This window comes from Podarcis liolepis (genome assembly GCF_965112155.1).
Source record: "Podarcis liolepis genome assembly, chromosome: 6".
Lineage (NCBI taxonomy): Eukaryota > Metazoa > Chordata > Lepidosauria > Squamata > Lacertidae > Podarcis > Podarcis liolepis.
The window spans coordinates 57,922,927-57,950,924 of record NC_139559.1 but is presented as its reverse complement, the minus strand read 5'-3'; the positions used below and the strand labels follow the sequence as shown (position 1 = coordinate 57,950,924).

Below are 27,998 nucleotides of genomic sequence, written 5' to 3'. Positions count from 1 at the left end.
AGAGAAAAGCACTGGGTGATGTTGAGAAGGATGAAACCCAAGCTCTCAGGAATGACAGTGCACCTCTGCTCAGCACCCTCCATTCTGACTCTGCTCTGAATGCACAGATCCATTCTTCAGGAGTCCTTTAGCGACAGGGCTGCTGGGATATAGCCGGGTGAAGCGGGCAAGTGCAAAGATAGGGAAGATGATTCGGTAGGCATTATAATGCAGAGTACCAGCTTTGTAGAATGCTGTAGCGATGTCACCCTGAGGAGAGGCAAAAGAGAAATTCCTGAACAACCGACATGCAGTCTTCTGTCCTGACTTCATGGTGACTAAATTCCATCTGAGAACCCAGTTGTATGATCACTGCAACCTCTTTCAAGAGCAACTGTCACATACAGTATCACTGAGCTTTTGTTTGGCAAACAAGACTCTGGAAGCAGGAATCAGAGACCAGAGCCAATTAAAATGTAGGAAAGGCGACTAAAGACATTGTAGCATCTCAGGCAGAATATCCAAATGGTTCCATGATTAAAAAATAAAATAATTAACTGGCAGTCTATGGCTTTTTAAAAGCACCCCTCTGACCTGCCACATCTAACAGTAGGGCCAGCTGTGTCCTGTGCTCTGATACCACACAAACTCAATCCTGATGGCACATTTTGATGCCACAGCAGTAACAAGACAGGTGCATGAATCACTTGGGTGCCTAAGGCAACAGAATACTTCCCACAGGAACATCAGAGTGTTCAATAGAGGGAGAACATGGGAAGCACTTGTAAGATCTCACCTGCCAATGCCACACAAGTGTCCATGTGTGTCCACAATACATTGTAGCCATGTACGAGAAGCATCTTTATGACAACAACAATGCCAATGAGAGTACATTCTGATCTGCCTCATTCAGTAAGTGAGGGGTGGAAAACTTTTGGTCCTCCAAATATTGCTGAATTGCAACTCCCATCATCCCTGTCTATTGCCTATGTAGGCTGGAAGGCAACAACTTAGCCACCCCCACTCTCAGTACTTGGTGGGAAATGTTCTGCGTTCATTCATTTTACATATATTTGGAGAACATGATCCATTTCATAGCTGGCTGAAATATACTGTTTCTGTGAACCTTCAAATTATATTGCTATGAGGATATTTGATTAGGAAAAGAAATTAAAAGTATTAACACACCTGAGGCCACTCCCCAATCAATGTCTGTCTGTCAATCAAAACTTGTATTCCTCTTTCCAGAACCCGAACATCAGGATATCTGCAATGCCACAAGAATACTGGACATTAGTTTTGTTATCAGCACCCAGTGAGGGCTGGGGGCTGGAGCGAGGGGAAAGCCTATCAGTTTTCTTCTGGGAAGAAGCCTATATGACTACAATTTCTTTTTAAAAGAAAGAAACCCTCATGGGCTCACAGAAACTCAATGGGTTCCCCTAGGGGAAAGACCTGTAAGTGCATGAGTCCTTCACACAAGTTCCAAAAAGTGAAGCAGCTAAAGAAATGAAATTTCTCCTCCTCTGCCCTTAAGACGGCCTTAACTGCCTCTTTGTTTGGCATTATTTCAATTGTTTGGACTAAAAAGCACCTGAGAACATCTACATACCAAGCTGCAGGAAAATTCAGTCCTCTGTAAGTTTACAAAGCGTGTTCTCCTTCATGGAGAGCACGTGTTGCGGTGGGGGCCACCAGGACACTCCAAAGTTGGGGGGCGGGCTAATTGATCGTTGGCCACTGATGCGATTGGGGCTTCCCTTGTTGTTGGGAAGAAGTTAATGTTGCCATTTATTGATTGACAGCCAGAAATAGTAAAACTCCTTGCACGAGGCTAGGGCTTCCTCTTTTCGCCCGTGCATCGGATCGCCCGTCCCTCCCTTCCTAGAATAGGGTTGTTCGCTTTGACCTTGCTATGCCTGTCATGGGGTCGTCTGCTTTGGAGCGGGGGCCTGGTAGGAATTTTGTCCATCTGGCTGATTGGCTGGGGCCATTTGGCTTTTGCCTACTGCGTAGCAAATCGTCACAACTTGTAAGGTTTGCGGTTAGGCATTGGTTTATGGTTTGGTTGGTTGAGGGGCATGGATTGGCTGTGCCTGCCCCTCTAATGCTGCTGCTGCAAGGGATTCCGTTAAAGGAATTGGGAGCTAACTATTGCTTGTCCACTCTGTCAAGGGGGCTCGGGCCATAGCAATGAGCACCTGGTTGCATTTGGGGTGAGGGCAGGTTCCCTGCTCCGCATAACCCCCAAGTGTATTCCCCCATTCTGACTTTCACGTCGTGCGGAATGTCAGTCTGTCCCCCATGGTGGGGGCAGATAGTCACAACCAATGCCTACGCAACCACTCACAAATTTGTATTTTAATAAAGTTGTAACCAAAATTATGCCAAAAATCTTAAACAAAAACTTCTGTGTGATGTGTGAGTTATTGGGGTGGACCTGGGGACCTTGACACACAAAAGCTAGCTATGCAGCATGAGGGACACAACATGCGAGAGGGAAGTCTGTGGCCTGTTTTTCCATAGGTTTTCAAAGGAGTAATGGCACCCAACGAAAATAAGCACAACCAAAGATACTTCCAGAAGGAGGCGCCTCTTGTGATGGAGGATTAGGCTGCAAACACACCGTAGGTTTAGAGCAAATTACTTCCTACAAGGAATCCTGGTAACTGCAGCTCTGTGAAGGATAAAGTACAGTTCCCAGGATTCTCTAGGGAAAGTCATGTGCTTTAAAGGTACACAGCTCACTGCTTTTGGGTGCTGGTAGCTCCATCTCCCACGGCTAGCCTGCTTCAGCCAACAGGTCCAGAACAAATTTATGCAAGTGATGCAATGCACTCATAGTGAATGGATAATGTGTTTTTGTGAAAAAGACTTTGGAGGAAATGGACTTGGGGCAGATCAGCCCCCTCTTGCCAAACCCCATGAACTTAGAAGCATGTTTCTTTAGCACGCCTTAATTGGTTTGTCTAGCTGCTGCAGAAACCACTTGGGCAAAAGCAGACAGAAGCCTTTGCTAAGGTAGGTAACTGCCATCTTCTGTGCTTACCTAACAGCCATCAGCCCCAACAGAGCCCAGGAGGTTTGGTGGATCTGGGATACGGTGTGCTGAATATATTTGCGAAACCTGTAGGATTCAAATTCCTCTCCCCAGCCACCGTCTTCCATTTGCTTGGAGACTAAGAATTCACAGGCTTTGGTCACTTCCTTGCATGCCTCCCTGGAAAATATGAGAGAGGAAAGAGAAAAAACAGCCCATGAGATGCCTCATTGGGTTTTGTTCCACTGTTGGCCTTGACTGCATCCAAAGATTCTCATGCACAATTACCTGCAGGTAAGGCCCACTAAACTCAGCTGGATTTACTTCTGAGTAAGCATGCATAGGGGCTGGCGCTGTCAATATTATATGCACATGACTCCCCTGCCTTTGATATTTTGGGTGGAGGAGCCTGACGGTCTCTCCACTTCACACCCCTGAAGCTCACCTCCATCAAGGGCTCCCAGCAGAGCAACATTCATACTAATCTTCTACCCGAAAGGCTGCTTACTCACCCACCACGGTAGATGTATCCCATACATGCAAATGCCTCTAGTCCAAACCAAGTGCCATATGTGAAGCATACGCCCCATCGCCTGTCAGGGAGGAAAAACCCATCAGCCGCTGAATGAAAGATACTGAGACAAATGAGAGACTACACCCTTTGAGTATGCCCTTCCATTCACTGTTTGTTTCATAGAATCAAAGAGTTGGAAGGGACCATGAGGGTCATCTAGTCCATGGGTAGGCAAACTAAGGCCCAGGGGTCGGATCCGGCCCAATCACCTTCTAAATCTGGCCCGCTGATGGTCCAGGAATCAGCATGTTTTTACATGAGTAGAATGTGTCCTTTTATTTAAAATGCATCTCTGGGTTATTTGTGGGGAATAGGAATTCGTTCTCCCCCCCACAAAAAAATATAGTCTGGCCCCCCCACAAGTCTAGGGGACTGCTGAAAAAGTTTGCTGACCCCTGATCTAGTCCAACCCCCTGCAATGCGAGAATCTTTTGAATTTCATGTTCCTAGTCAAAGTCAGAATCTCTTATTGCTATATAACTTGTTATTTTATTTTTTTTCTTGTTGTACATTTAACTAGATCTAATTTATATAACCAGTTATTTTTCTAACTGGCTGTAGATGACTCATGAAGGGATCAGTATGGGATCAGTACATAGTGTTACCAACAGTACAGTATGTTTTCTCTCTAAGCCTAATGGCAATGCGAAGGTTTGTGCAACTACCTAATGCAACTACATTGTTAAAAGACTGCTCAGTTGAACGGTCACAAAATCCTGCCTCAGAACAGACATAGATTTACTGAGGGTGGAAAAAGCTGCTGATGCCTAGATATTGGTACTACATTTTAAGCTGCTGGTTTCAAATCACTCCTCAGACAGGCTAACATCAGTTATTTGTTGTGAAGAAGACCCCTAACTGCCCTCTTAGCTGTCACATGCTGAATTTGACTATTTCATGCATCAGGGTTAAGTCTGATCCGGCTGTGTTTATTTTTAGGATCTCATTGCATCAAAAAAGAGGCTGCATACTCATCCTTTCATTCCCGTGCATAGAGTTAGGCTGTAGCATTCCCCTCCATAGCGAGAAGGCAATTCTGTGCATTTATGAGAAATCCCGTTCCTTGCTTGTGTTTTACCCTCCATCCCAAAATAGTTTCATATTTGTAGATCATACCAAAAGAGCAAGCTGTCGCCAGTGCAAATGCAGATAAACAGGACTGTGCCTGTGATTGGTCACCTCAAGACACAGGTCAACCAAACTGACCACCCCCCCAGGCCACCAAATGAAAGTTCTATGCTTGTCTGCCCCCATCTGGACTTCTGGACAGAATCTTCTACCCAAACCCCTTTACCAGGGTTCCCTGAGATAAGGCACCAAATGAAGGGGGTGATGCGCCATTTTACCCCCCAAGAAATAGACCAAAAATTCATCCCATGCCTTATCCACTGAAAGTTGTGACTATTGTTATGAGAAGGCAAAACCACCAATTGGGCCCAATTTGTCTGCATGCAAATTCCTTCCTGGTCCTGAAAACAGTGACCGATTATCTCCACAGCAAGGTCCTCCATACACATTGCCCACTTACCTCAAAGGCAATGCCAATTTTTAGATGGGTGGGATGATCAGCTGCCAACTATGTTGCTGGCTCCCAGTGCAGATGGCTTAAATACTCCAGCGGAGGACTGGAGTGAACCCTCAGTATCTATCTCTGCTGCTGAAGCCCCACTCCACTATCAGGTCACTATTGGCCAATTTATATTTAAAAAATTGACAGACGTTCCCATCATCCCCTCTGGTCAGTTGAAGAAAACAATTGGCCATGAAGGACAAAGGACCTGCCCCATCCACGTCCCCCGAGGGGTTGCACTGGGCCACAATCATAGGCCGTATCAACATAGGACAGCTGACTGTCAACTACACTACAAGTGGTCAGCTGATCCACAGCACTTCGTCTACTAGGATGACACACCAGCTGAAACAATGGAACAGTGTGTTGCATTAGCTAGTTCTCTCCTTTTTATCTGTCAAACTGTTGTGTAGGAAAGGCATTCAAAAGGTGAAGGTTTCCACAGCTCAGTCAGCAAAGTCATTCTTTGAGAACACTATGTATGCATTCAGAAACTCCGCCGACCAGTGCCACAGTCAAGTTCAGTGTGGGATATTTGTAAGCCACTCACCCTAACCAGGAGCCATCAGCTTTCTGCATATTACGACAAAACTGCAAAGCCTTACTTAGAGTATCACTGGAAAGAAAAACAAAGGAGTCTTCTTACATTTCAAGCTAACCAGGTTCTGGATAAGACAATCATTAAGGCAAGCTCCGTGTAACAATGGCATTCAACGGCCTAAAGAAGCCTTCCACTTTTTCAGAACTTGGACCCACCCCAAACATTCATTTAGCGGCCCACTTCTTAATGTTTTAACAACGTTAGTGTTGCTATTGTGACCCACCTTAGAGCAGGCTGTGATCCAGTAGTGGTCCAACCAGCCTCCCAGGTGATGGCTAATTAAGATCAAGAGTGTTCCTCATCAGTCTTTGTTTAAACCACCAGCAACAACTTTACATACTGTATCACTTCTATGTTGGAAATAACATGTATGCTGTAAGTTACATGTACATAAACATTTTCGGAGGGGTAGCTGTGCTGGTTTGCTGCAGCAAAAACAACTAAGTGTCTTGTGCCACCTTAAAGCCTAACACGTTTTATTGTGGCAAAAGTTTTTATGGACTGGAGTCCACTTCAGATGTACCGTGTGATCATTAGTTGCCAGGGATGTAAGCAGATGGAGGTATATGTATATATTTTAAATAATGACTGGAGTTGCAATCAAATACAAAAAATAATAATTCAGTCTTTGCAATTCCTGAGCTCTTAACATGGAATATTCTATTAGAATACAGAATTCAAGACTATAGAATATGAATTCATGCTGTAACAATAATATCCTTCTCAGCTTCTGGGGATTCCCCCCATACCTTTACCTGATTTCATCTTCCCGGTGATTTGGGAATCTTTTCCCAAAATGTTTCAATCCCTGCATTATGGATGAAGTACATTCTGTATAGGTGTGGTCGACCATACAGTCAGCTGAAAATCATAAAGTGAAGTATTTTACTTTATGTTTCAAGGTGGCTTACAGATTTATAAAATGCTAGCATCCCTGAAAATATCCTTTAAAAGGGAGCCAAAACCTAGCAGTTTAAACAGGAGGAGAAAAAAAACTCTATAAAAACAACAGTCAAAATGTCAGCCCTCTGCCCACCAAAAGCTTATCAGGAAAACCGGCCATGCATTTTGTGCAGAGGACTATCAGCGAGATCCTTCTTTGTCTAGATCAGGGGTGGGCAACCTGCATCCAGAGGGTCACATACAGGCCTCAGCCTATTTTTAGAAGCGCAGGAAGAGCCCAAAGGGAGAGGAAGATGGTGGTGGAGGTGAAACAGATGGGGTGATGTGAGAGGAAATCCCTTTGCAAGCAAACAGTTGAGAAGCCTGCAAGAATTAGTGGTCTCTCCCCTAGCAGCCTGTTGGGCACACAGCAAAAGAGAGAGAGGAAGAGAAGAGGGTGTGGCAAAAGGAGGGAGAGATGGCTCTGGCCACACTCCCTGCTGGCATGCAGTTCACAGCAGAATGCCCTCAAGGGAAAGTGTCCCCTCCCTGAAGGCTGTGAGGTGGTGGGGTCATCCTGGGAGAGGTGGCTTCAGAGTTTTGACAGTCAGACGATGTGTGATGTGAGGAGACCATTGATTTCTAGCTGACTTTGTGTACCTGTTTATCATTTTGGTTCCATGGTCAGAGCCACATGGACTGTCCGTATCACGCCATCTTTGTTCTGCCTGTTCCAGAAACCAACCACCAGCCTGCCTTAGAACATCTCCCCTATCAGCACCTACAGTGGACTCTGACAACGTGAACAATTGCCAAGGTCCTATGGCCAAAACAAACTGCCTTCAAACATGTGACTTCAGTTCATGGTCTCTATCCCCAAAACTATGAAATTGTAAAGAGGACCAGAATTCACAAAAGATTCCCATTTAAGTTGTTCTGATATCAAGGCTGTGTTCTTACCATACAACTCTGTGCAGTTCATTATCTCCAGTAGCCTACTCCCTCGTCTGGTTTCATAAGAAGCAAAACCACCATCAGAATTTCGCATGCTCAGAATCTGCAAAAAAGTACAAGTGGGATGGGGGGGCGGGGAGAGGGTTTAAGAACAGGCATGGTGTTCCTTGTCCTACTTGCAGAGGAACATGGCTGGTCGCTCCTGTCCAGCCCCACCAGCCACTCCTGTGCCCCTTCCTCACTTGCCTTTTTTATAAACTAAAAAACCCCAAATGTTATGGAGGAGATCCTCCAAATTCTTCATCATTTTAGTTGCCCCTTTCTATGCAAGAATTCCCATGATTCATGTGGCCATTTTCTGTTTTTCAAGTCTGGATAGATTCCTGCCGTTTCAGACTTTGCCACAATAATAATAATAATAATAATAATAATAATAATAATAATAAATTTTATTTATATCCCGCCCTCCCCAGCCGAAGCTGGGCTCAGGGTGGCTAACAACAATCAAATAGTTCAACATTGTAAAACATTCATTATAAAATTAATTAAATCAAATTAAAATCAAATTAATGGCAACCATCAAGCAAAGTTTTGTGCAGATTGCCAGAGGAGGGGGTCAGGCTGCGTCCTGACAAAAGGCCTGGTGGAACAGCTCTGTCTTGCAGGCCCTGCGGAAGGATGTCAGGTCCTGCAGGGCCCTAGTCTCTTGTGACAGAGCGTTCCACCAGATTGGAGCCGCGGCCGAGAAGGCCCTGGCTCTAGTTGAGGCCAGCCTAACCTCTCTGAGGCCTGGGATCTTTAGGGTGTTTTTATTTGCAGACCGTAAATTTCTCTGTGGGACATACCAGGAGAGGCGGTCCCGTAGGTACGAGGGTCCTAGGCCGTATAGGGCTTTAAAGGTTAAAACCAGCACCTTAAACCTGATCCTGTACTCCACCGGGAGCCAGTGCAGCTGGTACAGCACCGGATGGATATGATCTCGCAGCGAAGACCCCGTAAGGAGTCTCGCCGCGGCATTCTGCACCCGCTGGAGTTTCTGGGTCAGTCTCAAGGGCAGCCCCACGTAGAGCGAGTTACAATAATCCACTCTGGAGGTGACCGTCGCATGGATCACAGTGGCTAGGTCAGGGCGAGAGAGATAAGGAGCCAACTGCTTAGCTTGGCGGAGATGAAAAAACGCCGCCTTTGTTATAGCTGTAATCTGCGCCTCCATAGAGAGGGAGGTATCGAAGATTACACCCAAACTCTTCACGGACGATGCTGGCACTAATTGCACCCCCGCAAGAGACGGGAGTTGCCCCCTCGATCCCATATCGCTCCGTCCCAGCCAGAGGACCTCTGTCTTCGAAGGGTTTAACTTCAACCGGCTCCCACGTAGCCATCCAGCCACAGCTTCCAGACATCTGGTCAGTGTATCTGGGGCCGAGTCAGGATGGCCATCCATCAACAGATAGAGTTGGGTGTCATCGGCATACTGATGGCAACCCAGCCCAAAACTCCGGACAAGCTGGGCGAGGGGGCGCATAAAGATGTTAAAAAGCATCGGGGAGAGAATCGCACCCTGAGGCACTCCACACACCAAGGAGTGGCGCGATGACAATTCCCCCCCAAGCGCCACCCTCTGTCCCCGACCGGAGAGAAACGAGCGCAGCCATTGAAGGACTGTGCCCTGTATCCCCACGTCGGCAAGGCGGCGGTCCAGGAGTTCGTGATCGACCATGTCGAAGGCTGCTGACAGGTCTAGAAGAATCAGCAGCCCCGACCCGCCTCGATCCAGCTGCCTGCGGAGATCATCTGTTAGGGCGACCAGAGCCGTCTCGGTCCCATGACCAGCGCGGAAGCCGGACTGGAATGGATCGAGAGCAGATGTTTCATCCAGAAACCTACCAAGCTGTTCAGCAACCGCTCTCTCAATCACCTTACCCAGGAATGGCAGATTCGAAACCGGGCGGTAATTGGATAGATCTAAAGGATCTAATGATGTTTTCTTTAAGAGCGGACGCACCACTGCCTCATTCAGTTCCCCTGGGAATATCCCAGTGCCAAGGGACAAATTGATGATATCACCCAGGGGGGCCCGCACCTCATCTGGACACGCTCTTATCAGCCAGGACGGGCACGGGTCAAGAGGACAAGTGGTGGGCTTTCCAGCTTGGAGGAGTCTGTCCACATCGGCTGGGGATATCCGGTCAAAGTGGTCCAATACTGGACCCGAGGACAGTCGAGGGGCCTCCAGTTCCTTCATTGTATCCAAATTGGCAGGGAGGTCATGGCGGAGCAACAGGACCTTCTCCGCAAAAAAGCTCGCAAATGCCTCACAGCTGTGTGTCGAATTGTTATTTAAATTTGGCTGTCCTTCGAGGGACGTTAAAGACCTAATTATACTAAATAATTGCGCCGGGCGAGAGCTAGCGGATGCAATGGAGGCCAAGAAGTAGGACTTCTTAGCGGCCTTCACTGCCATCTCGTAGGTTTTCATAAAAACCCTATAAGATGTTCTTGAAGCTCCATCACGGGCACCCCGCCATACTCGCTCTAGCCGTCTGAGGTCCTGCTTCATTTTCCGAAGCTCCTCGGTAAACCAGGGAGCCCGGTTTCTGCGGGGTCGCAGAGGGCGCCTAGGTGTGATCTCATCGATGGCTGCTAGGAGCTGGATATTCTAGCCCTCAACAAGCTCAGTCAATGAGTCGCCAGGGGGAGCAAGGTCCCGCAAGGCCTGACGGAATCTATCAGGGTCCATCAGCCTCCGCGGGCGAGCCCAAATTGGCTCGCCACCTAAGCAGGGTGGGGGTGGAAAATCAATCCTGGCTTTCAGTGCGTAGTGATCAGACCATGACACCTTCATCGAGGGAGACATGATCACATCTATACCGGCGCCAAAGATCAAATCCAGCGTGTGGCCTGCTTGATGTGTGGGGCCCGAAACAAACTGGGAGAGCCCTAGTGTCGCCATGGAAGACACCAGGTCCAGAGCCTGTGAGGAGGGAGTGGCATCAGCATGGATGTTGAAGTCCCCCAGTACCAATAGGTTGGGGAACTCCAAGGCCCAGCCGGCCACCACCTCCAACAGGCCTGACAGGGTGGCTGCTGGTGCGCTAGGTGGCCGGTACACCAGCCAGACAGCCAAGCTCACCTCAGAGCCCCACACTAGGCCAACACATTCAATGCCGGGGATCGATGGCGATGGTAGAGCCCTGAAAGAACAGTCTTCTCGGATTAATAATGCCACCCCTCCCCCCCGGCCCACAGTCCGCGACTGGTGGAGGACGGAGAAACCCGGGGGCGCCATCTCTCGTAAGGTAACAGTTTCCCCTTCGCGCACCCAGGTCTCCGTCACACAAGCCAGGTCAACCCCCTGCGAGGTGAAGAAGTCTCGCAGGGTGGCGGTTTTTTTGCCACCAAATGCAATTCAGGCGCCACTCCACCCGGCTACAATGGTGTGTAAAATCAGAGTCTGTGCTCTTGACAAACCAACCTCTTTATTTTAAGTGGAACTAAACAAAAGGAGAGTGGCTCGCCATACACATGTAGTCGTGCCAGTTGGCCCTCTCTCACCATATTAGGCCAATGGAGAACTCAGTGGATGGGGAGATTCTGTTGTTCTAGCAAACCCTAGAAAGTGTCATTGCTCCTCATGACTATGATGAGGATTCCAGGACAAAATTTGCTAATTTGCACTGTATCTCCAAATTACTACTGTAGGGACAGAGATTAACAGATTATGTATTTGACTTCAAATTGTAAGTAAACTGTAATGATGCAATAGCTACTTTCTAATGAACAAGATCAATGGTCCATCTGTTGTCAATCCTAAAGCCCAGTGAGCTTTCGATCCAGCTTACTGAGGGAGATTGCTCTCAGTCCTGCTACCTTACAACCCTTTACCTGAGCTTAAGGAACTCAAACTTCAAGACTGATCATCCTTCACAGAGGATAAACTGCTGCCACAGGGACACTTACACCAATTCTCTTAGCCCACAAAACCAATACGGTCCCACAAAGCCAATATTCTCCTCAGCACTATTACTGAATGCTAGATGACTTCAGTCTTCCCACAATAGCTTCCTCCTGCCTGCTCCCCATTTTCTCTTCTGAGCTTTCCCCCTTCTCACCACATTGACAGCATCAAAGAGGCGCTGAGGTGCCACATGATCTTCTATGAAGGGGCATTTTTCCTCCAGCAGCATCAATGTCCTCATGGCCTCAGCAGTGCAGTCACTGACTATCCAGTCATTCTCTCGATTGCTGAAGGGGAATCCACCCTGGATATTGAAGAAAATACATTAGGACTCCTTGGGCAGCCATCAGTGTAGAATAATCTCCTCCCAAAAAGATCCCAATAAAGCAACCAGGGATTTGATGAGTGATCCACATTTCTCTTTCAGGATACTAGACTAGATGGGTCCTGGCCTAAACCAGCAGGCTCCTTAAGTTCTCAGAATTAACACTTAAAGACTTTTTTTGCTGGCTATGTGTCACACAGACAGGACACAATTCTGGATGTACCTTGTTCATCTGGCGATAATATCTCTGGTAGTTAGGTGGGTTATCTACAATCTGAAAAACAGATTAGCAGCATATTAATAAAAGACAATCAGATTATATTTATAACCAGAGAAAGCTAGTGTGGCATAACAGTTTGAGTGATGGACCTGAGAGACCAGGATGCCAATCTCTATTTCCTCTCAGCCTAAAATTCCTCACAGCGTTGTGCGGATTCAGTAAGGAGGAAGAAAACCATGTATGCCCACCTTAAGCTCCTTGGAGAAGAAGATGGGCTATGCAATAATTAACAAACAATAGAAAAGAATAAATAAATTAACTCGGTCAGAAATATGTTCTGTAATTTAGAAGACAGAATATGGCTACAACCTGATGCAATGGCAGCACGTGGGGTTGTGTCCGGTGCTAACGCTACTCAAAGCAAACTCACTGAAATTTATGAACTCAAATTGGGCAGGTTTATTAACCTGAATTGGTTTGCTCTGAATAGGATTCATACTGCGTACAACCCACAGTGTCGGTTGAGGTAAATTGCAGTGGATATACAAGGTTTTACACAGGACTGAAGCCACACTATAAAACCGAATTGATATTACTTGTCAATGTTACCTTGCAAAAAGAGACAAGCGTTTCACTCCTGATTCTTTTGCTGAGACAGCTGAAAGCAGTATTGATTCCCTGTGTATGTTATTCCAAGGATCAGTGCTTTACCTGAGAGGCTTTCAAGAATTCATGGGCTTTTTTCAGACAGGATGCATAGTCAGGATTGTTCTGAACCCCAGCCTAGAAAAAGACAGAAGTTATTATTAAGGATTCTGACCCAGGAAAGTCACAGTGAAAATCTCAGACACTTACACAAAATCATCACTTTGGACAGCCACAAAAATAAATGCAAGTTCTTCAGGGATAACTTCAGTGCTACAAAAGGAATACTCAGTGTGTGGATTTCTGGACCTCATGTCCTAAGAATCACCTGGAGAACATGCCTTTCCTGGTGAACCATGACAGGCATACAAGGTGTTCGGATCTCGTAATGCATGTGCTTTGGTTAAATAATGAACACACACCATCTACATGCCAGTTCATTCATCTAAAATATACATGTAAATGGAAATTATTGTGGAGAGAACAAAAGCAGCAGATTTGACAATATAAAATGATACCTCCAAGAAGCCTTGAATGGCAAATGATGTATCCCAGGTCTGTGATCCCATGACCTGATATAAAGAAAGGAAGAAGAGTTTTGTCCATTAGATCAGGGGTGGAGAACCACTGGCCTGGGAGCTGAATGCAGTCCTCTCTAACCAGCCCTTTGGATGCTTCCCCAGTCATGTCCACTTCCCAGCCTACACCCTCCCCCACTGGCCTTGCTCCGACAGCTCTGCACCCTCCTTAAGGACTGGAATGTGTCATGGAATGGTGATAAGCCCTCCTGCTTAACTGAGTAGAAGATGGGGAAAGATGTGGGTGGACTGGTGTGGAAGCCTCTGAAATTTGTGTGGTCAGAATTGTGTGGGAGTGGTGAACAATTGGTTTCTGTTGTGTATTGAGTCAAAGGATTTTATATCTGTATTATTATCCTCCCATTTTTATTTTATAATACACTATTTTAAAAGAAAGCAAGAGCACCGGGAGTAAATCAGTAGCTAAAGGGCTCTTCTGCACCTTCGCTTGGCCCTTGTTTTGATTGTATTGTGTACTGATCAATTCCTCTTGTTCTCTCAGTTAAGCAGCATGTGTTTTGGGATTCTTGGCACATCAGATAAGATCTGAATCAGCATTTTAAAAAGGTGCTACATGACCTGGTATTATCTTACATCTTATCTCCTAGCCCTAACCCTAGGGTGAAGCTACACTTTATGCAAGAGAGCCATGACTGGATCTCCTGATATTTTGACATTTTGATATTTACTTCAATGAAGCTGGTACTGTCAGGCAAGCAGAAGACAGCTGAGCTTCAGAGTCACCAAAGCAATGCAAATTGCAGCCCATAATATTTCCCAACATATTGGTTCACGCTATTGTACCTTTATTAACATACCATCTTGTCCCATCCTGCAGAGATATAAAAAGCAGAGATTATAGCAGACGCAAGACCATGTAGTTACCTATCTGCATTGCATAATAGGAGACCCAAATCATCCTGATATCTCTCCCATACAACACCATGAGTGAGGCATGGGTGTGCATGAGATCTGCCTATACTGCAAATAAGGATATGTTCACATCACTGGCTTAAAACGCAGCAAGGTCATTTTATCCCACTGCACTGCAAGCCGCATTTGCACAGGGTTGTTCAAATCAGATAGGGGGCAGAGATATCTTTATAGAGTGTGCATGCCCTTTCTGCCCCTCCCCCTGCAACCCCCTGGAACTCCTAGTGATGAAATTGCCATCTGAGCATCTGTGCTCATCTGTGCACATATGACGGATGTCGCAGATATACACACCATTTTGAAGTACGATGTGAATGTGCTTTACATTTTCTAGTCTGATTGATCCTTTTTTTGAGGAAAGATCAAGGTCTGCAAAACCACACTTATGCAAGACCATGTTCAGGACACTACAAAGATGGGAGGAATAAATATGCCAGCCTTACCAAAGGTAGTCATAGATCCTGGAGATATGTTCTTGAAAAGCTGGAGAATCGACTCCATCAACATGCCCTCTTATTAGCACATGAAACGCTTTACAAATCTACAGGACAAAAGAGAATATCATTCCAGTTAGAAATTCTCCTCCACTATACCTCCATGCTTAGCACACTCATCTGCCACGTGGCTATGTCTCTGCATGTCACCAGCCAAACACAGAAACTCCTTCAAGTGGGCAGAACAAGATTGCCACAAGCATAGTTCTACCTTTGGAAGTATACTGGTTTCTGAGGGAAATCTTCCTCAGGAGAAGGAACATATGCTGCCATCAAAAGTAATTTGGTCCCGATACAATTATTTCTGAAAGACATTCACAAAGGACCTACCGGACTAGAATTGGTGGCATTTGAGAATATGTCGTCAGCCTTGATTTGCTCATACATTTCTGCGATGGCTTTCTTTCTGAAACTGGTGAAATGGTATCTCTCATACAAATTTAAGGTAGCTGCAGAAGGAATAAGAGAGACACTATGAACATCGCAATCATGTTAATGTGGTTCTATCTTCCTCGTGTGTTTTGGGCTGCAATTTTCCATGCAATTACAATTTAGCAAACACAATTTAGGACAAACACAATTTAGCTTTCAAAAGTTAAATATTAAAAACAAAACAATCAATTTTTTAACACAGAGGAAAACCCCCAAATGCCATGCCTTCCATCTGTGGTAACCCCCGCCCACACTTCCACGAACATTTTGCAGATCCCCTTCTCAAAAACTTTTCTACGATCATTTGCCCCAAACTACCCTGTAGCCTGACAGGCAAAACCACAGTGATGATCACCATGAATGGTTCCAAGACAACAAAACCCATAATGCCATGGCATATGTCCACAGCATGGTTCAGGCCTCTTGCTCACAAAGCAAGGCTCTTTCTTGTATTTGCTACAAAGGTTTGTATTGTGTTTGTTCTCAGAGCTGACTGTTTGCTTCCAGCTAACAAGCTGTGATAATATGAAACCTGGAAGGTGTTGTATGTTTCCATGGATATATGTCTGGGCCAAGGACATGCATGTCTTATTCCTCAGACCAACAGAAGTCTCTTCCTCTCTTTCTCTGTGCCAAGTAAACCCTAGAAAACCTACGCTGAAGACCTGAACTCCTGGAATAAGACTTGCCAATTCCAAAATCACTCACCAAGAGCAGCATCCAGCATCCAGCTGTGTGCAGCTTGCAAATCGGCTTCGTAAATATTGTTCCTCTGGGCTGGCCAATCAATGGTGGAGAAGTCCTCCACATAAATCTCCTAGAAGGAAACCATGAAGTGAAATGACTTTCATAGTAAAGAAGAAGCAGGATATTAGTGTACTTGACAACTGTCATTTCAGAGCTTTAAAAAAACCCAGAAAATTCATGTTAGTGTGGCAAAATCTGCTCTGTACCCACATAACGCAATGCTTTGTGCTAGGAAGGGAGCCCACCCCTCCCTGTGTTATGACATCAGCTTTCATGGTCCTCCTCATCACCATTTTGATACTTATATGAAAAGAGGTATGTTATAATAAATAATATATTAATGAATTAATGAATTAAATATTAGAGGAGGGTACTCCATAGATTAATGGTTCAACAGTTCTTCATTAATTTGTTTTTCAGTAGTTCTGAAGAGGGGAGGAGAAAACACCTTTTACCACCCAAAAAGAAAGGGAGAAAGAAAGAAAAAGATGCATCAAAAAGGGGGAGTCTGGTATTACGGAACTGTGATAGAGAAGGCAACATGGGTGTTGTCTGTCAGTTTTTAGGAGAAGTTTTTAGGAGAGGCAAAGGTCTGAAGCAATTCTCTGTGGAGCACGAAGCACAGAGCCATTAAAAAGGACACCCAGCTCAGCCTTCTCCCTGTCAGATACAAGCAAGCAATCCCCCAAGTGCAGATCCAAGGGAGTACGAGGGTCCCACTTTGACCAAGGATGGTGGGATGTTTGGAGAATGTTGCCTTGCCTCTCTTAGACTCTGGATCAATTCATCTTCTTCTACAGTCAGGCGAGTGGCATAGCAGTAGCTCATCGCGAGGGTGATATGGCGAGCGTGACACCAGTATGTTGAGGGATGTCCCGGCAGCCATGTAGGAAACAGCCTATTTCAGAAAGATGGAAGAAACAGGTTCATGGAAGACAATGTCAGGAATCCTGGATGTATTGGTAACACTAAAAGCAGGTTATATTGCCCTTCATCCAAGGATCACAGGGCAGTTTACGGTATAAAAAGACAAAAATGCATAACATAATAACAAACAAAACAATCCACTATATTTTTGTGCCTTATTTTGCTTTCCAGTATTGTCGTTTTTATCTTCATTTTTATCACAGCTAGGGATCTCAAAAACTGGAAGCGGCCCAGGCCTCTTTGGACCTCTGAGAGTGGCTGCACTCTGAGCTTGGAAATAAAGTTTGGAGGGCACCAGTGCAGCATTGCCATGATGTGCACATTGGCATAATGTGCACCAAACATCTTTGTAGCTGTGTTTTGTAATCCCAAGCACATCAAAAAGTCAGATGGTTGCACATGAGCAAACTATTATATAGGTAGAATCTACACACATATAAAAAATGTTCTGAAAATGCTTTTAAAAAGACATTCCATATGGCTCACCATCACCATCTTGTGGCACGTTGTATATTGCACTTAAAACACACTTAAAACGTTTTATTTGCAGCTGTATAGCTGAGTCCATAGTCTCTTATATATACAGATTGAAACCCTGTTATACCCTATTACCAAAAAAAAAATGTGATAGACAAGAATTCACTCGTCACAGAGACCAAATGGTCTCAGCATTTCTTTACACACATAGTTCCTGAAACCTAGTATCTTCTGCAAGCTTCTGGTTACTTCTTTCTTAAAACCAGCACTTCTTTTCTGGGGGTATGTTGGGGAGCACATACATCTAAACCATGGGTGTCAAACACAAGGCCCGCGGGCCAAATCCGGCCCGCCAGACCTCATCTTGTGGCCCGTGTAGTCTGGTCTATATACCGTATATCTGTGAGGGAAGCTTGGGCTACGGCGCGCGCACAGGGCGCCTCGGGTCCCTTCTGCGCAGGCCTCCCCCTCCTCCAGCTACCTAGCCGAAACTTATTTGACATGGCGAGGGCGGGGTTGGATATGGGAGGCCGTTGCTGCTGCTCTCAACTTCTTTTCGGGCTCGCCGGGGTGAAATAAGTCCCGGCGGGAGCCCAGCGCGCCTGCGCGAGGTGGAACGCAGAGAAGGGCAGAGCCGGCTTCGCGCGCGTTGGAGAGAGGGAGACCGAGAGCGCACTTGTGTTTCGGGAGCGCGCCCTGTGAATACTCGGGGCGGCGTGCTTTTGCTTTTCTTTATTTATTTCTTTAGCCGCGTTTCCGCGCTGCCCAATGAACAGCATCCTCTGCCTCTGGGGATTCGCGATTCAAAAGCAAATTCGATACGCAAGTGCATGTTTTGTAAATAACGTCAGGCATGGCTTCCGCAGGGTGCGCATTGCAAAAATTTATATATGGAAAAAAAGCTGATAAGGAATTGGTTTATTTTTTAGGGTATTTACACATCATGCAATTTTTTCCTCAATGTTATTACAGGGTCCGGCCATCAGTTCCCGCCCTCCTCAAAGGTTTAGGGTAGGTAGCAAAGGGGGGGAAATCCAAACAAATGCTCGATTAAAATTTGGGGAATGAGAAAAATTAAAACCTGCACATTTTGTGTAACTTAAACACCAAGCCAAACAGGAAGCAATTTTTATATTCATATATGTATTCAAATGAAATCAAGGTGTAGTGTTCCATGAGCCAGAAGCTCTGCATTACTGAATCCAGCTGTTAAAGGTGTCATGGGCTTTGAAGACACTCGAACTCGAACCGGCCCTTTGAGGGTGACCAAACTGATGATGCGGCCCCCCGATGAATTTGAGTTTGACACCCCTGATCTAAACATTTTGTGAATCTAAGTTTGGCCTCATTGAGGGGCAGTATTTTAATATGAGTCAGAAAATGAGTACCCCTAAACAATTTTTTAGGGGGGAAAGCACTGCTTAAAGCAGTCCTAAATTCATTAAAATCATTTCCCAGGCCTATGGGCTGCAGTTTGAGCTCCATTTGTGGCTTGCAGTTTTTGCTCCTTAACATGCAGAATATGCCACATCCGTGACATATGTCTGCTCATCAATCAGGCAGAGGTATGGCAAGCAGCCATACCTCACTCTGACTCATGTGTAGATGTTCTTCATCTGAGTAATCTCTACATGATATCCTGTGAGGAACAGGTTCTGTCACAAAGACACAAAGTAGTGAAGATTAATATGGATGTCTCCATTTCCAAGTCATTGCTATTTAGTGAAGGATCTGTCTACTGTGTAATACTATTGCAGCAGAGACCTTTCTCTGGCAATTCATGATCGGCAGGGTGGGTTGGGGATGAGTAAACTTTAGGACACATACCATAGCTCAGGAAACAGTGTATTCATTCCCTCCCAGCTGTACAAATTCATAGTAGCCAGCCAAACTTTGCCCAGATGAGGGATTCCAAGAGCACCACCTGGAAAGAGAATTAACAAATTTTTCGTTTCCATAGACTGAAGGGGCAAAGTCAAAGAAACCTTCAGTGAAAACCGAGATATGTTTATAGCCTTGTGAGATTGAAAGCTCAACTTGTTTAGGGTTTAGTGATGCAGTGCCTCAGAATTCCACTAGAGTGCTGTGCCGCAGCCTCCTTTTGATTGGTTGTGGGTACAGGTAGCCAGAGGGAGGTGGTGACAGCACTTGGCGTAGGCAAGAGAAAAAAGCAGCTAAGGAATTGGCGTTCTGGCATTCAGCTGGATAGTTGTATAGCTCCTGAGCTGTGTGTTAAATCCACTCTGTAATCAGAAAAAAGTCTCTGAACTTAGTTTGAGAGACAGTGATTAGTGTATTTTAAGAGTATATAGACAAGAGAAAACTGGGAAGCTGAATTGGGAACAGCACATGTGAGAGGACATATTATTTGGATTCTCAATTCAGTAAGAAGGGGAGAGATCTTCTTGAAAGAGAAGAATCCCAAACCAGTCGGACGGGTGAGCTGATCCCCTGGTCTGTTATACTAGAGGAGCCTCACAAGTAAGATTTATAGAACGTTGGGAAACTGACAGAAAGTACCACCCTGAATTACACCCATGAATTCATGGAGATCAGGCCGGTTTTTTACCAGGTGGATATATGAAAGATAATATACGGAACATTATTGATGTGATTGAATATCTAGAAGTTAGAACTGATAAGCAAGCAGCTTTGATTTTTATTGATGCAGAGAAAGCTTTTGATAATATATCATGGACATATATGAAAAAAGTAATTGAAATAATGAATTTTGGACAGGTCTTTGCTAAGGGTATTGAGGCAATTTATTCTGAGCAACAGGCAAAATTAATAGTAAACAATACAGTTACTGAAAAATGTAATATAACAAAGGGAACAAGACAGGGGTGTCCATTGTCACCCCTGTTATTTATTCTGGTGTTAGAGACTTTGTTGAGAAAGATAAGAACAGATGAAGAAATCAAAGTCATCACAATTGGAACTAGGTCATACAAACATAAGGCATGTGCAGATGATTTAGTATTAACAGTAGAAAATCCTTTGGAATCGGTACCAAAAGTATTAGAGAAATTGAATGAATTTGGCCAAGTGGCAGGTTTTAAGTTAAATAAAGGAAAATCAAAAATGCTGGTTAAAAATATGACAGAACAAAATAAAAATGAACTTGAACAAATAACAGAATTAAAGATAAAAAAGTAAAATATTTAGGGGTTGGTTAACATCAAAAAAATATGAAATTATTTCAAGATAATTATGTAAAAGTGTGGAATGATATGCCGAGTAAATGTCGAGTACATGTTGGAAATGTAAAGATAAAGAAGGCACATTTTTCCATATGTGGTGCACCTGCAAATTAGCAAAAGCATATTGGGAAATTATATATAATGAATTAAAGAAAATGTTTAAAATAACTTTTATTTAAAAACTAGAGTCTTTTCTATTAGGTATAATAGGAGAAGAAATCCCAAAGGAGAAAAAGGTCTTATTTATGTATGCGACAACAGCAGTGAGAATGTTATATGCCCAGGGATGGAAGGAAGAAAGAACCTCATCAAAAGAAGAATGGATAACGAAATTAATGGACTATGCCAAAATGGCGAAATTGACTGGGATGATCAGACACCAAGAGGACAAAATATTTTTTTAAAGATGGACTAATTTTGTAGAATATCTGAAGGAGCATTGTAAACACATAAAAACTTTAGCAGGCTTAGAATAGCACTGGTGAGATAATTAGGGTAAATTTTGTAATAAGGGAAATGAATAAATTAGAGAAATATATAAAATGCAGAAAAGATAAGTGGTAATGATGGGAAACCGGGGGGGAGGATGGGGGCAAGTCTGGGGGTTGAGAACCTCCAAAAGGTAGTGTTTTGTTGTGTTGATATGAATGTAAAATGTAAGAAACAAATTCTTAAAATAAAATATTAATATATATATATATAAAGATATTACCACCCTGTTTCAGAACCAAAGTATTACGTAAGTCCTAAGCTGTAACACCTAGGCAATTAGCTGAAGAAATTGAAGTGAAAATAAGCTGTGTTTTCCACATTGTTTAGATGCCTGTAACAACGACTGAATTTAATGTATTTATATATGTTAACTGCCCTGTCGTACCCTCATTGCCTGGCTTGGCCACACTCCACACATTGGAGGGCAAGTCTAGCAGCAGCTTGCACAGCTGTCAGCTACATTCAGTGTAGGGTTTCTGAACAGGTTTGAGCCAAAGGGTCCCCTCTTCATTTCTATATTGGACAGAGTGAATGCCCTGATCATCCTGGAACCATATGCATATGTTTCTCAGACTGTATCCATGCAGAAGTAACTACAGTGGTACCTTGGGTTATATACGCTTCAGGTTACATACGCTTCAGGTTACACACTCCGCTAACCCAGAAATAGTGCTTCAGGTTAAGAACTTTGCTTCAGGATGAGAACAGAAATTGTGCTCCAGTGGTGCGGCGGCAGCAGGAGGCCCCATTAGCTAAAGTGGTGCTTCAGGTTAAGAACAGTTTTGGGTTAAATACGGACCTCCCAAACGAATTAAGTACTTAACCCGAGGTACCACTGTACTTCACCTCCCACTGTGCCATTAAAACCTATGTATGAATGCTACTGCAATAAAAAGGCTATAACTCACCTCATTCTTTGTATTTATTAAATAATATTTTATCACTGCATTTGTGCTTTACGGAGTGGCACAAAAGGGCCTGCGTCCAGACCCTCCCAAGAGTTCCCAGTATAAATTTTGGAGGTGGAAAAAAACAGGAGGGAAGATATGACCAGCATCTTCTGTTTGATCATAGAAATGGTGTCAATGTGCCAGTCTATGGAGATTTCTAAAGGGACCCACAAAGGAAGGAAGGAAGGAAGGAAGGAAGGAAGGAAGGAAGGAAGGAAGGAAGGAAGACAGAATAGAGAGGTGCTCCCAAATAACTGTACAACACCAGGACCCCCAAGTTTTGCCTGGGCACTACGCTCAAGCAAAATGGATTGATCCAGCCCTGCTGGAGATTTCTGCCTTACCTTTCTTATGGAGATTTATCCGAGCCCGCACTACATCTGGATGGTCAGGCCCAAGTCCAAGGATTCGCATGGCTATGTAGCTAAAGGTTGTGCCAAATACTGTTGACTGTTCTGTAAGATGGCTACCATAAAGAGAGATCAAAGAGCCATTAGAAAGTACACCAGAGTGTTTGGATGTCTAAGAAGCTGTTTGAATTGTTTAGTTTCCATTCTTCTGGTGCATTAACTTAAATTCAAAAACTTCTCTGAGAACTTGTCAGAATACAGTGGTACCTTGGATTTCATATGCTTCAGGTTACAGACTCCGCTATCCCAGAAATAGTGCTTCAGGTTAAGAACTTTGTTTCAGGATAAGAACAGAAATTGTGCTCCGGTGGCGTGGCAGCAGTGGGAAGCCCCATTAGCTAAAGTGGTGCTTCAGGTTAAGAACAGTTTCAGGTTAAGAACGGACCTCCAGAACGAATTAAGTACTTAACCTGAGGTACCACTGCACTCCAAAAATACCCAGTTAGCTAGCCATTAGCCGGGATACCACAGAATACCTACTTTTGTTTTCTATTTCCTTTTTTTAAAAAAGTAATGCCTTAATGAAGGACATGTAGTGCTTTGAAATGTTTCTTTTCAGGAGACAGCATGGGCTTGAGAGCAGCTCATACAGCCAGAATACCATTTGAAATTCCATTCCAGATAAATAAAGCTGATCTTGGTCAGTGAGAATGTAGATTCTGAATTCAGATTCAAAGCTGAGTCAAACCCCAAACTATTTTGTGGTTTGCTATTGGTTTGACAGGATACATTTGGATGGAGGCAACCTGGCTTCACCAGGCCATTATCACTTGTAATACTTCCTAGAGATGGTGCTTTTTAAAGGCAAGAGTGATGTCAGATATCATTGTGGTGGGTCCCCGGACGTTTCACCGTCTATTGATCCCTGTGCCACGACTTTATTTCCCGCTGCCACCACCCAGGCCCCACCTGGTGCAATACTGAGCCCAGTCAGAGTTAAATTGGAACATAAACTTTTGTTTATTTATTGCAGTTTAACAAGCATGTGGTTTAATAAACGGTATCAGTCAATTACAAACATGGGTGCCTATCCAGACCTATAACTTCTGCTACCTGCTCCCACTCACTAAACCACCTCTCAGATATTTACTTGTCTTCCTAGCCCCTAAGTATTCCTGATTCAGCTTATTTCGTAACACTAACTCAACCTACCCACAAACTCTAACCCAATTCACTCCCACTCCAACCAACCACCCAACTCCCAACAAACTCCCCCCTTTGCCCCTCCCAGAGCTGGTTTTATAGTCCCTCTCACTCCACCCCCCTGGGTCCTGATTGGGTAACCTGTTTAACTATTTCACCTACAGCACTCTTTCATATGTTAACGTTGCAATCATGTCTTCATTATTGTTGCCTCTCTCCACCCCTCTTGCCACAATTCTAATTTTCTCTGCCACAGCTGGGCAGCTTCAGTACATGCTGAGGCCAGCTGGCCTTCTGGTCATCTGCCCTGCTGCCCAGTCCACATGGTGAGTATTGCTCAGAAGTCAAAAGACAGCAGAATGCAGAAGTGATTTAAAGAAGCCTTCATGGGGGAATTGCATCATGGACCAGCCCAAGACAAAGATATGCAGAATTAGAACATCACACCCTCCTTGGACTACTCACAAACTCCAGCCCCCATCTGGAAGCTGTTTTGAGAGGATGTAGCGCAGGAGCTCTTTCTCGGCCTCTTCTGGTAGTGAGATCTTGGCAGCATAGCATGACATCAAAAAACCTGTTTGATTTTTCAAAGAAGATAACAATGTATAATACTTGACTATCTCAATTTTGGTTTGATTTGTTTGGATACCACCTGATTGGATATCAAAATGTAATTTGTGCTTTTGTACCCCTGATAGGTGGTGTGTGGTTTTTTCCTATCTTGAAACAGAAGAAAAAGGTCAAACATAACAAGATTTAATTATCTAGCAACTTTAGGCAAAAGATCATCACTTCTGCCCCCTTACTAGAAGGTGCATGATTTCATTCTGGACTATTCAATGTTGGATGCTGCTTACAGTGATTGCCTGGAGCTGTATGCACATCCCCTGTGTGGTGAACCATTGAACAACAGGCAGCAGGATTCTCAGTGAATTTTCTTCAAACTGCTGGGGTCTCCTATCAGGTGATGCCAGAGGACAAGCCTAGGACCTTCTGCATGCAAGGACTGAACTGAATTCAGCTTCTCTCACTTCATTTCCAAGTTTGGTTCACTTTTTCGCATGAGTTTGTGATTTTCAATTTCATTTTAGTTCTCATGAAAATTCATCATCCCAATATACAAATTTGTGCAAAGCTATTATTGTTGTTTCTGCTGCTGTTGTTACTCTAGTATATGCCATTCTACACATTATGCGACTGGAGAACTGCACTACAAAATTCAGTGAAAAGCAAATGTCAATGGATGCCTGTGTTTCAGTTCTCATGCTGTTTCTGAAAGGTGAGAGCTCTTTGTTCCTTTCATACTAAAGGCTTACAGGTCCATTATTCTAGATTATTCTGACTTCATTGGAAAGAGCAATAGCTTTTGCTTTGTGGCAGAAAATCCCAAGTTGGATCCTGGGCATAGAGCTGGGAAAATCACAGAGGGTTGCTACCTGGTCAGTGTTGAGATAGATGTGCCAGTGGGATAAGGCAGCTTCCTATGTTATTATGATGAACAGCTTTGTACAGGCAAAAGAAAGACAACTGATTTAAGCAGTTTCAGAGTTTTCTCAAAATGTCCACCTATTTGTGCCTAGCCTATCTGGTAAAAAAAGAAATAGATTTATAGAAAATATACAGGGAGGCCCGTTAATGTATTTGTGGTAAGTCTGTTAGCGTCCCTATACCTGGTCCAAGAGCAACGACACCAGAGCACTCCATAGCCCAATGGCCATCTTCCGCTTGCAGGCCAGAGAAGAGTTTAATTGCTTTCTGGACTGCTTCCTGGGCCGTATTGGCTTTGGGCAAGTCTGGAAAGAACTTACTCTGTAAAACAAAATGGGGGAAGTAAGAGAAAAGTACAGAAATTTAAAAGTCTGGCTACAGTACAAAGTATGCATAGTGTTAAATGTCCTGCTACATATAATGCAACTGTTGGGTCATTTGAAAATAAATATAGCAGAGAAAGGTAGTCAGGATAGGGACCATGGCAGATGGGGAAGTGTCATTTAATACTTCCCCTCTCAGCAATAGTCTCAATGAAATCCCCCCGCCCCTCGCCAGCTGCTATTTGTATGTGCCTGGGGACACCAGCAGGTGGGGAAAGGCAAACTCCCTCCTTCCCACCCACCACAATCCCCATCCTGACTGGGTCCTCATGTAGTTGAACAACAGTCATGTTAAATACAAAAAGTTGTTTAATGTAATGGATGGTTTACTCCTGACAAACCATTCCAAAATAAAGTTTTACAATCACACCGTGATTCCGGAAAGTGAAATCAACATCTGCAAACATCTCACAATGCTTCACATCAGTGGGAGATCACAGCTGTTCAGAAATCCAGGAGTCTTTCTCTAAACAAACTGCATAGATGATGCATGCGCCTCAGTATTTTCACACACATGAAATCCCTCATGCAAATGCATCATATGTGCATCATGGAAATTATTATCAGTATACTGGAGAATAATCATTCTAGAGAACATCTCTGAGCTCTTAGATCAGAGAACCATAGAATATAAGAGACCAGAAGATCATGTAGTCCAACTCCCTTTGCACAAGTAAGAACCCTACACTGACTCTGGCTTGCAGATGAACTCACTCAGCTTTCTAGGTATCAAGCACAGAGCAGCTACCTTGTAGAAAGTGATAACCAAGTTATGTATTTCAGTATTTCCAGTAGATTGTCATATTCATCTTGCAGGCTTGTCTTTCTTTCAAGTAGGGTTTCATATTCAACCCTGACATTATCAAGTTGCAGTTGTACAGCACCAAGTGGCAGGCGGTTGGGGGAGATGACCCTCATGATCCCTTCCACAATTCTATGATTGCAATAACCAAGCTTCCTGTGCTCCTAACTGAGGTGTCAGAAGATGAGAACCCAAAAGAAAAAGGACCCAGCCCTTGGGAAACTGCTGCTAGGCAGGGCCAAGCCAGCAGTCCTCATGCCCTGGGCTCCTTTTGTAGCCTTTCCGTGTTGTACCATCTGTTATCATTAAGCCACTTACAGTGTCCAGCCCTAAAGTGTAAGCCTCGAGTGCATTCTGTTCACGGGCACATTCTTCACTGTCTGCCACGTAGTACCATCTATGCCGCCCTTCCACGGAGCTGAATCGCCAGCGAGTAAGATCAGTTTTGGGTTCTATTTCATGTGCACCTTTTCTTCTGCGCAGACATCTGCCAAAGAACACAGAGGGGGTGGGGAGTTTGAAACATGCAAGCAGATTTTCAGTTTGTTATCCTACCACAGGAAGTTATTCTGAACCCCATTCTGTGGTCCTTCCAGCCGGAAGTGAGGGACTGACATGTCTATTGATTTCAGTGGGTCTATTCATGACTAATTTGTCCACTGATTTCAGTGAGTCTACTCTGAGTATGGCATATTCATATACCACCAATAGATCCTTTGCTTTTTCTAACTAGCTCATTATGGAAACCCTTCCTATTCTCTACAACCATATTTTTGTCCCAGTTGTTCAGAGCAGAAAGCGGTTGCTTATGAGTTTCTTTTATATCCCGCTTCATTCCAATGACAGAGATCATTTTAGGGTTCTTAAGTATGGAAGTCCCAGATTGATCAACATGACTTACTTTCAGATAATTGGGCATAGGACCACACCTTTAATTTCCAGTCTGTCCACCTATGTTCATTTCCCCAAGTCTGCTCCTAAAATTGCCCCCCCCAACTTCTCTTAGTTATTTTACAATATCTCTTCTAACTTGGTAATGATGAATTTTCAAGTGTCTGTCTTTCACATTATCTCTTTGGTGGAATCTCTTGCATACTTCCTGGAGAAAAGCCACAGTGAAACAGTGGTACTTACTTCTGAGTAAGCATGCATAGGATTGTCCTAGTAGACTATTCCATGTTTAAAATTTAGGGGTGATTTTCTCGTAATTGGCCTATTATAGGCCTCCACTAATTGAACTGTTTTAGACATCAATAATTGACAAATAATAAGGACCACTGATTCAGTTCCAAAGAGAGTTAATATGTATGTACTATGCTGCACTCTGCTTTAATAATTAATTTATATGCAGCCAGATATTTTGCCCATCTTCTAGTTATTCCCATCATTTATCAAATTGGGTTTGCTAAGTTTAACATCATCAACACATCTAGTTTCATGTCACTTCTCAACTGCAAATCTTTTTCTTCAAAGTTATTAACACCAATGAAACTTCTTTACACCAATTTTCATCTCTGTTCCTAATCACAATACAAAACTTCTGTTCTATTTTCCACAGTATTTCTGAATGAAGAAAAGCCAAAATGCTGCCTTTTTATTACTTAATACATCAAGTTAATTGCCCTTCCCATCTTATTTCTGTGAATTTCTCCTGTAATAAAGCTTGCTTAATCAATATGAATTAAGTCAAGCAACTGGCACACTTTGTTATTTTATTTAACCATCATCCTAATTCAAAGCATATAGATTGCACACAATGTACTTACGTCCCATCAGACATCTTCTTGGGTT

At 44.0% G+C, this 27,998-nt stretch overlaps 1 protein-coding gene across 1 annotated transcript; it reads right to left on the bottom strand.

Annotated features, from left to right (window-relative positions):
- Positions 1–69: 69 nt before the first annotated feature.
- On the bottom strand, positions 70–27,998 carry LOC310709808 (lanosterol synthase-like; the record flags this gene model as incomplete). The annotated part of the gene is made up of 22 exons (XM_083509847.1): positions 27,974–27,998; positions 26,526–26,694; positions 25,205–25,343; positions 24,000–24,108; positions 22,326–22,447; positions 19,164–19,260; positions 16,695–16,830; positions 15,894–16,002; positions 15,084–15,202; positions 14,703–14,800; positions 14,131–14,158; positions 13,267–13,320; positions 12,815–12,886; positions 12,107–12,157; positions 11,713–11,862; positions 7,607–7,703; positions 6,520–6,625; positions 5,714–5,779; positions 3,532–3,612; positions 3,029–3,199; positions 1,168–1,246; positions 70–249 (listed from the first exon to the last, which is right to left on the bottom strand). The coding sequence occupies exons 1-22, from the start codon at positions 27,985–27,987 to the stop codon at positions 70–72; spliced, it is 2,247 nt and encodes a 748-aa protein (XP_083365973.1). The 5' UTR covers positions 27,988–27,998.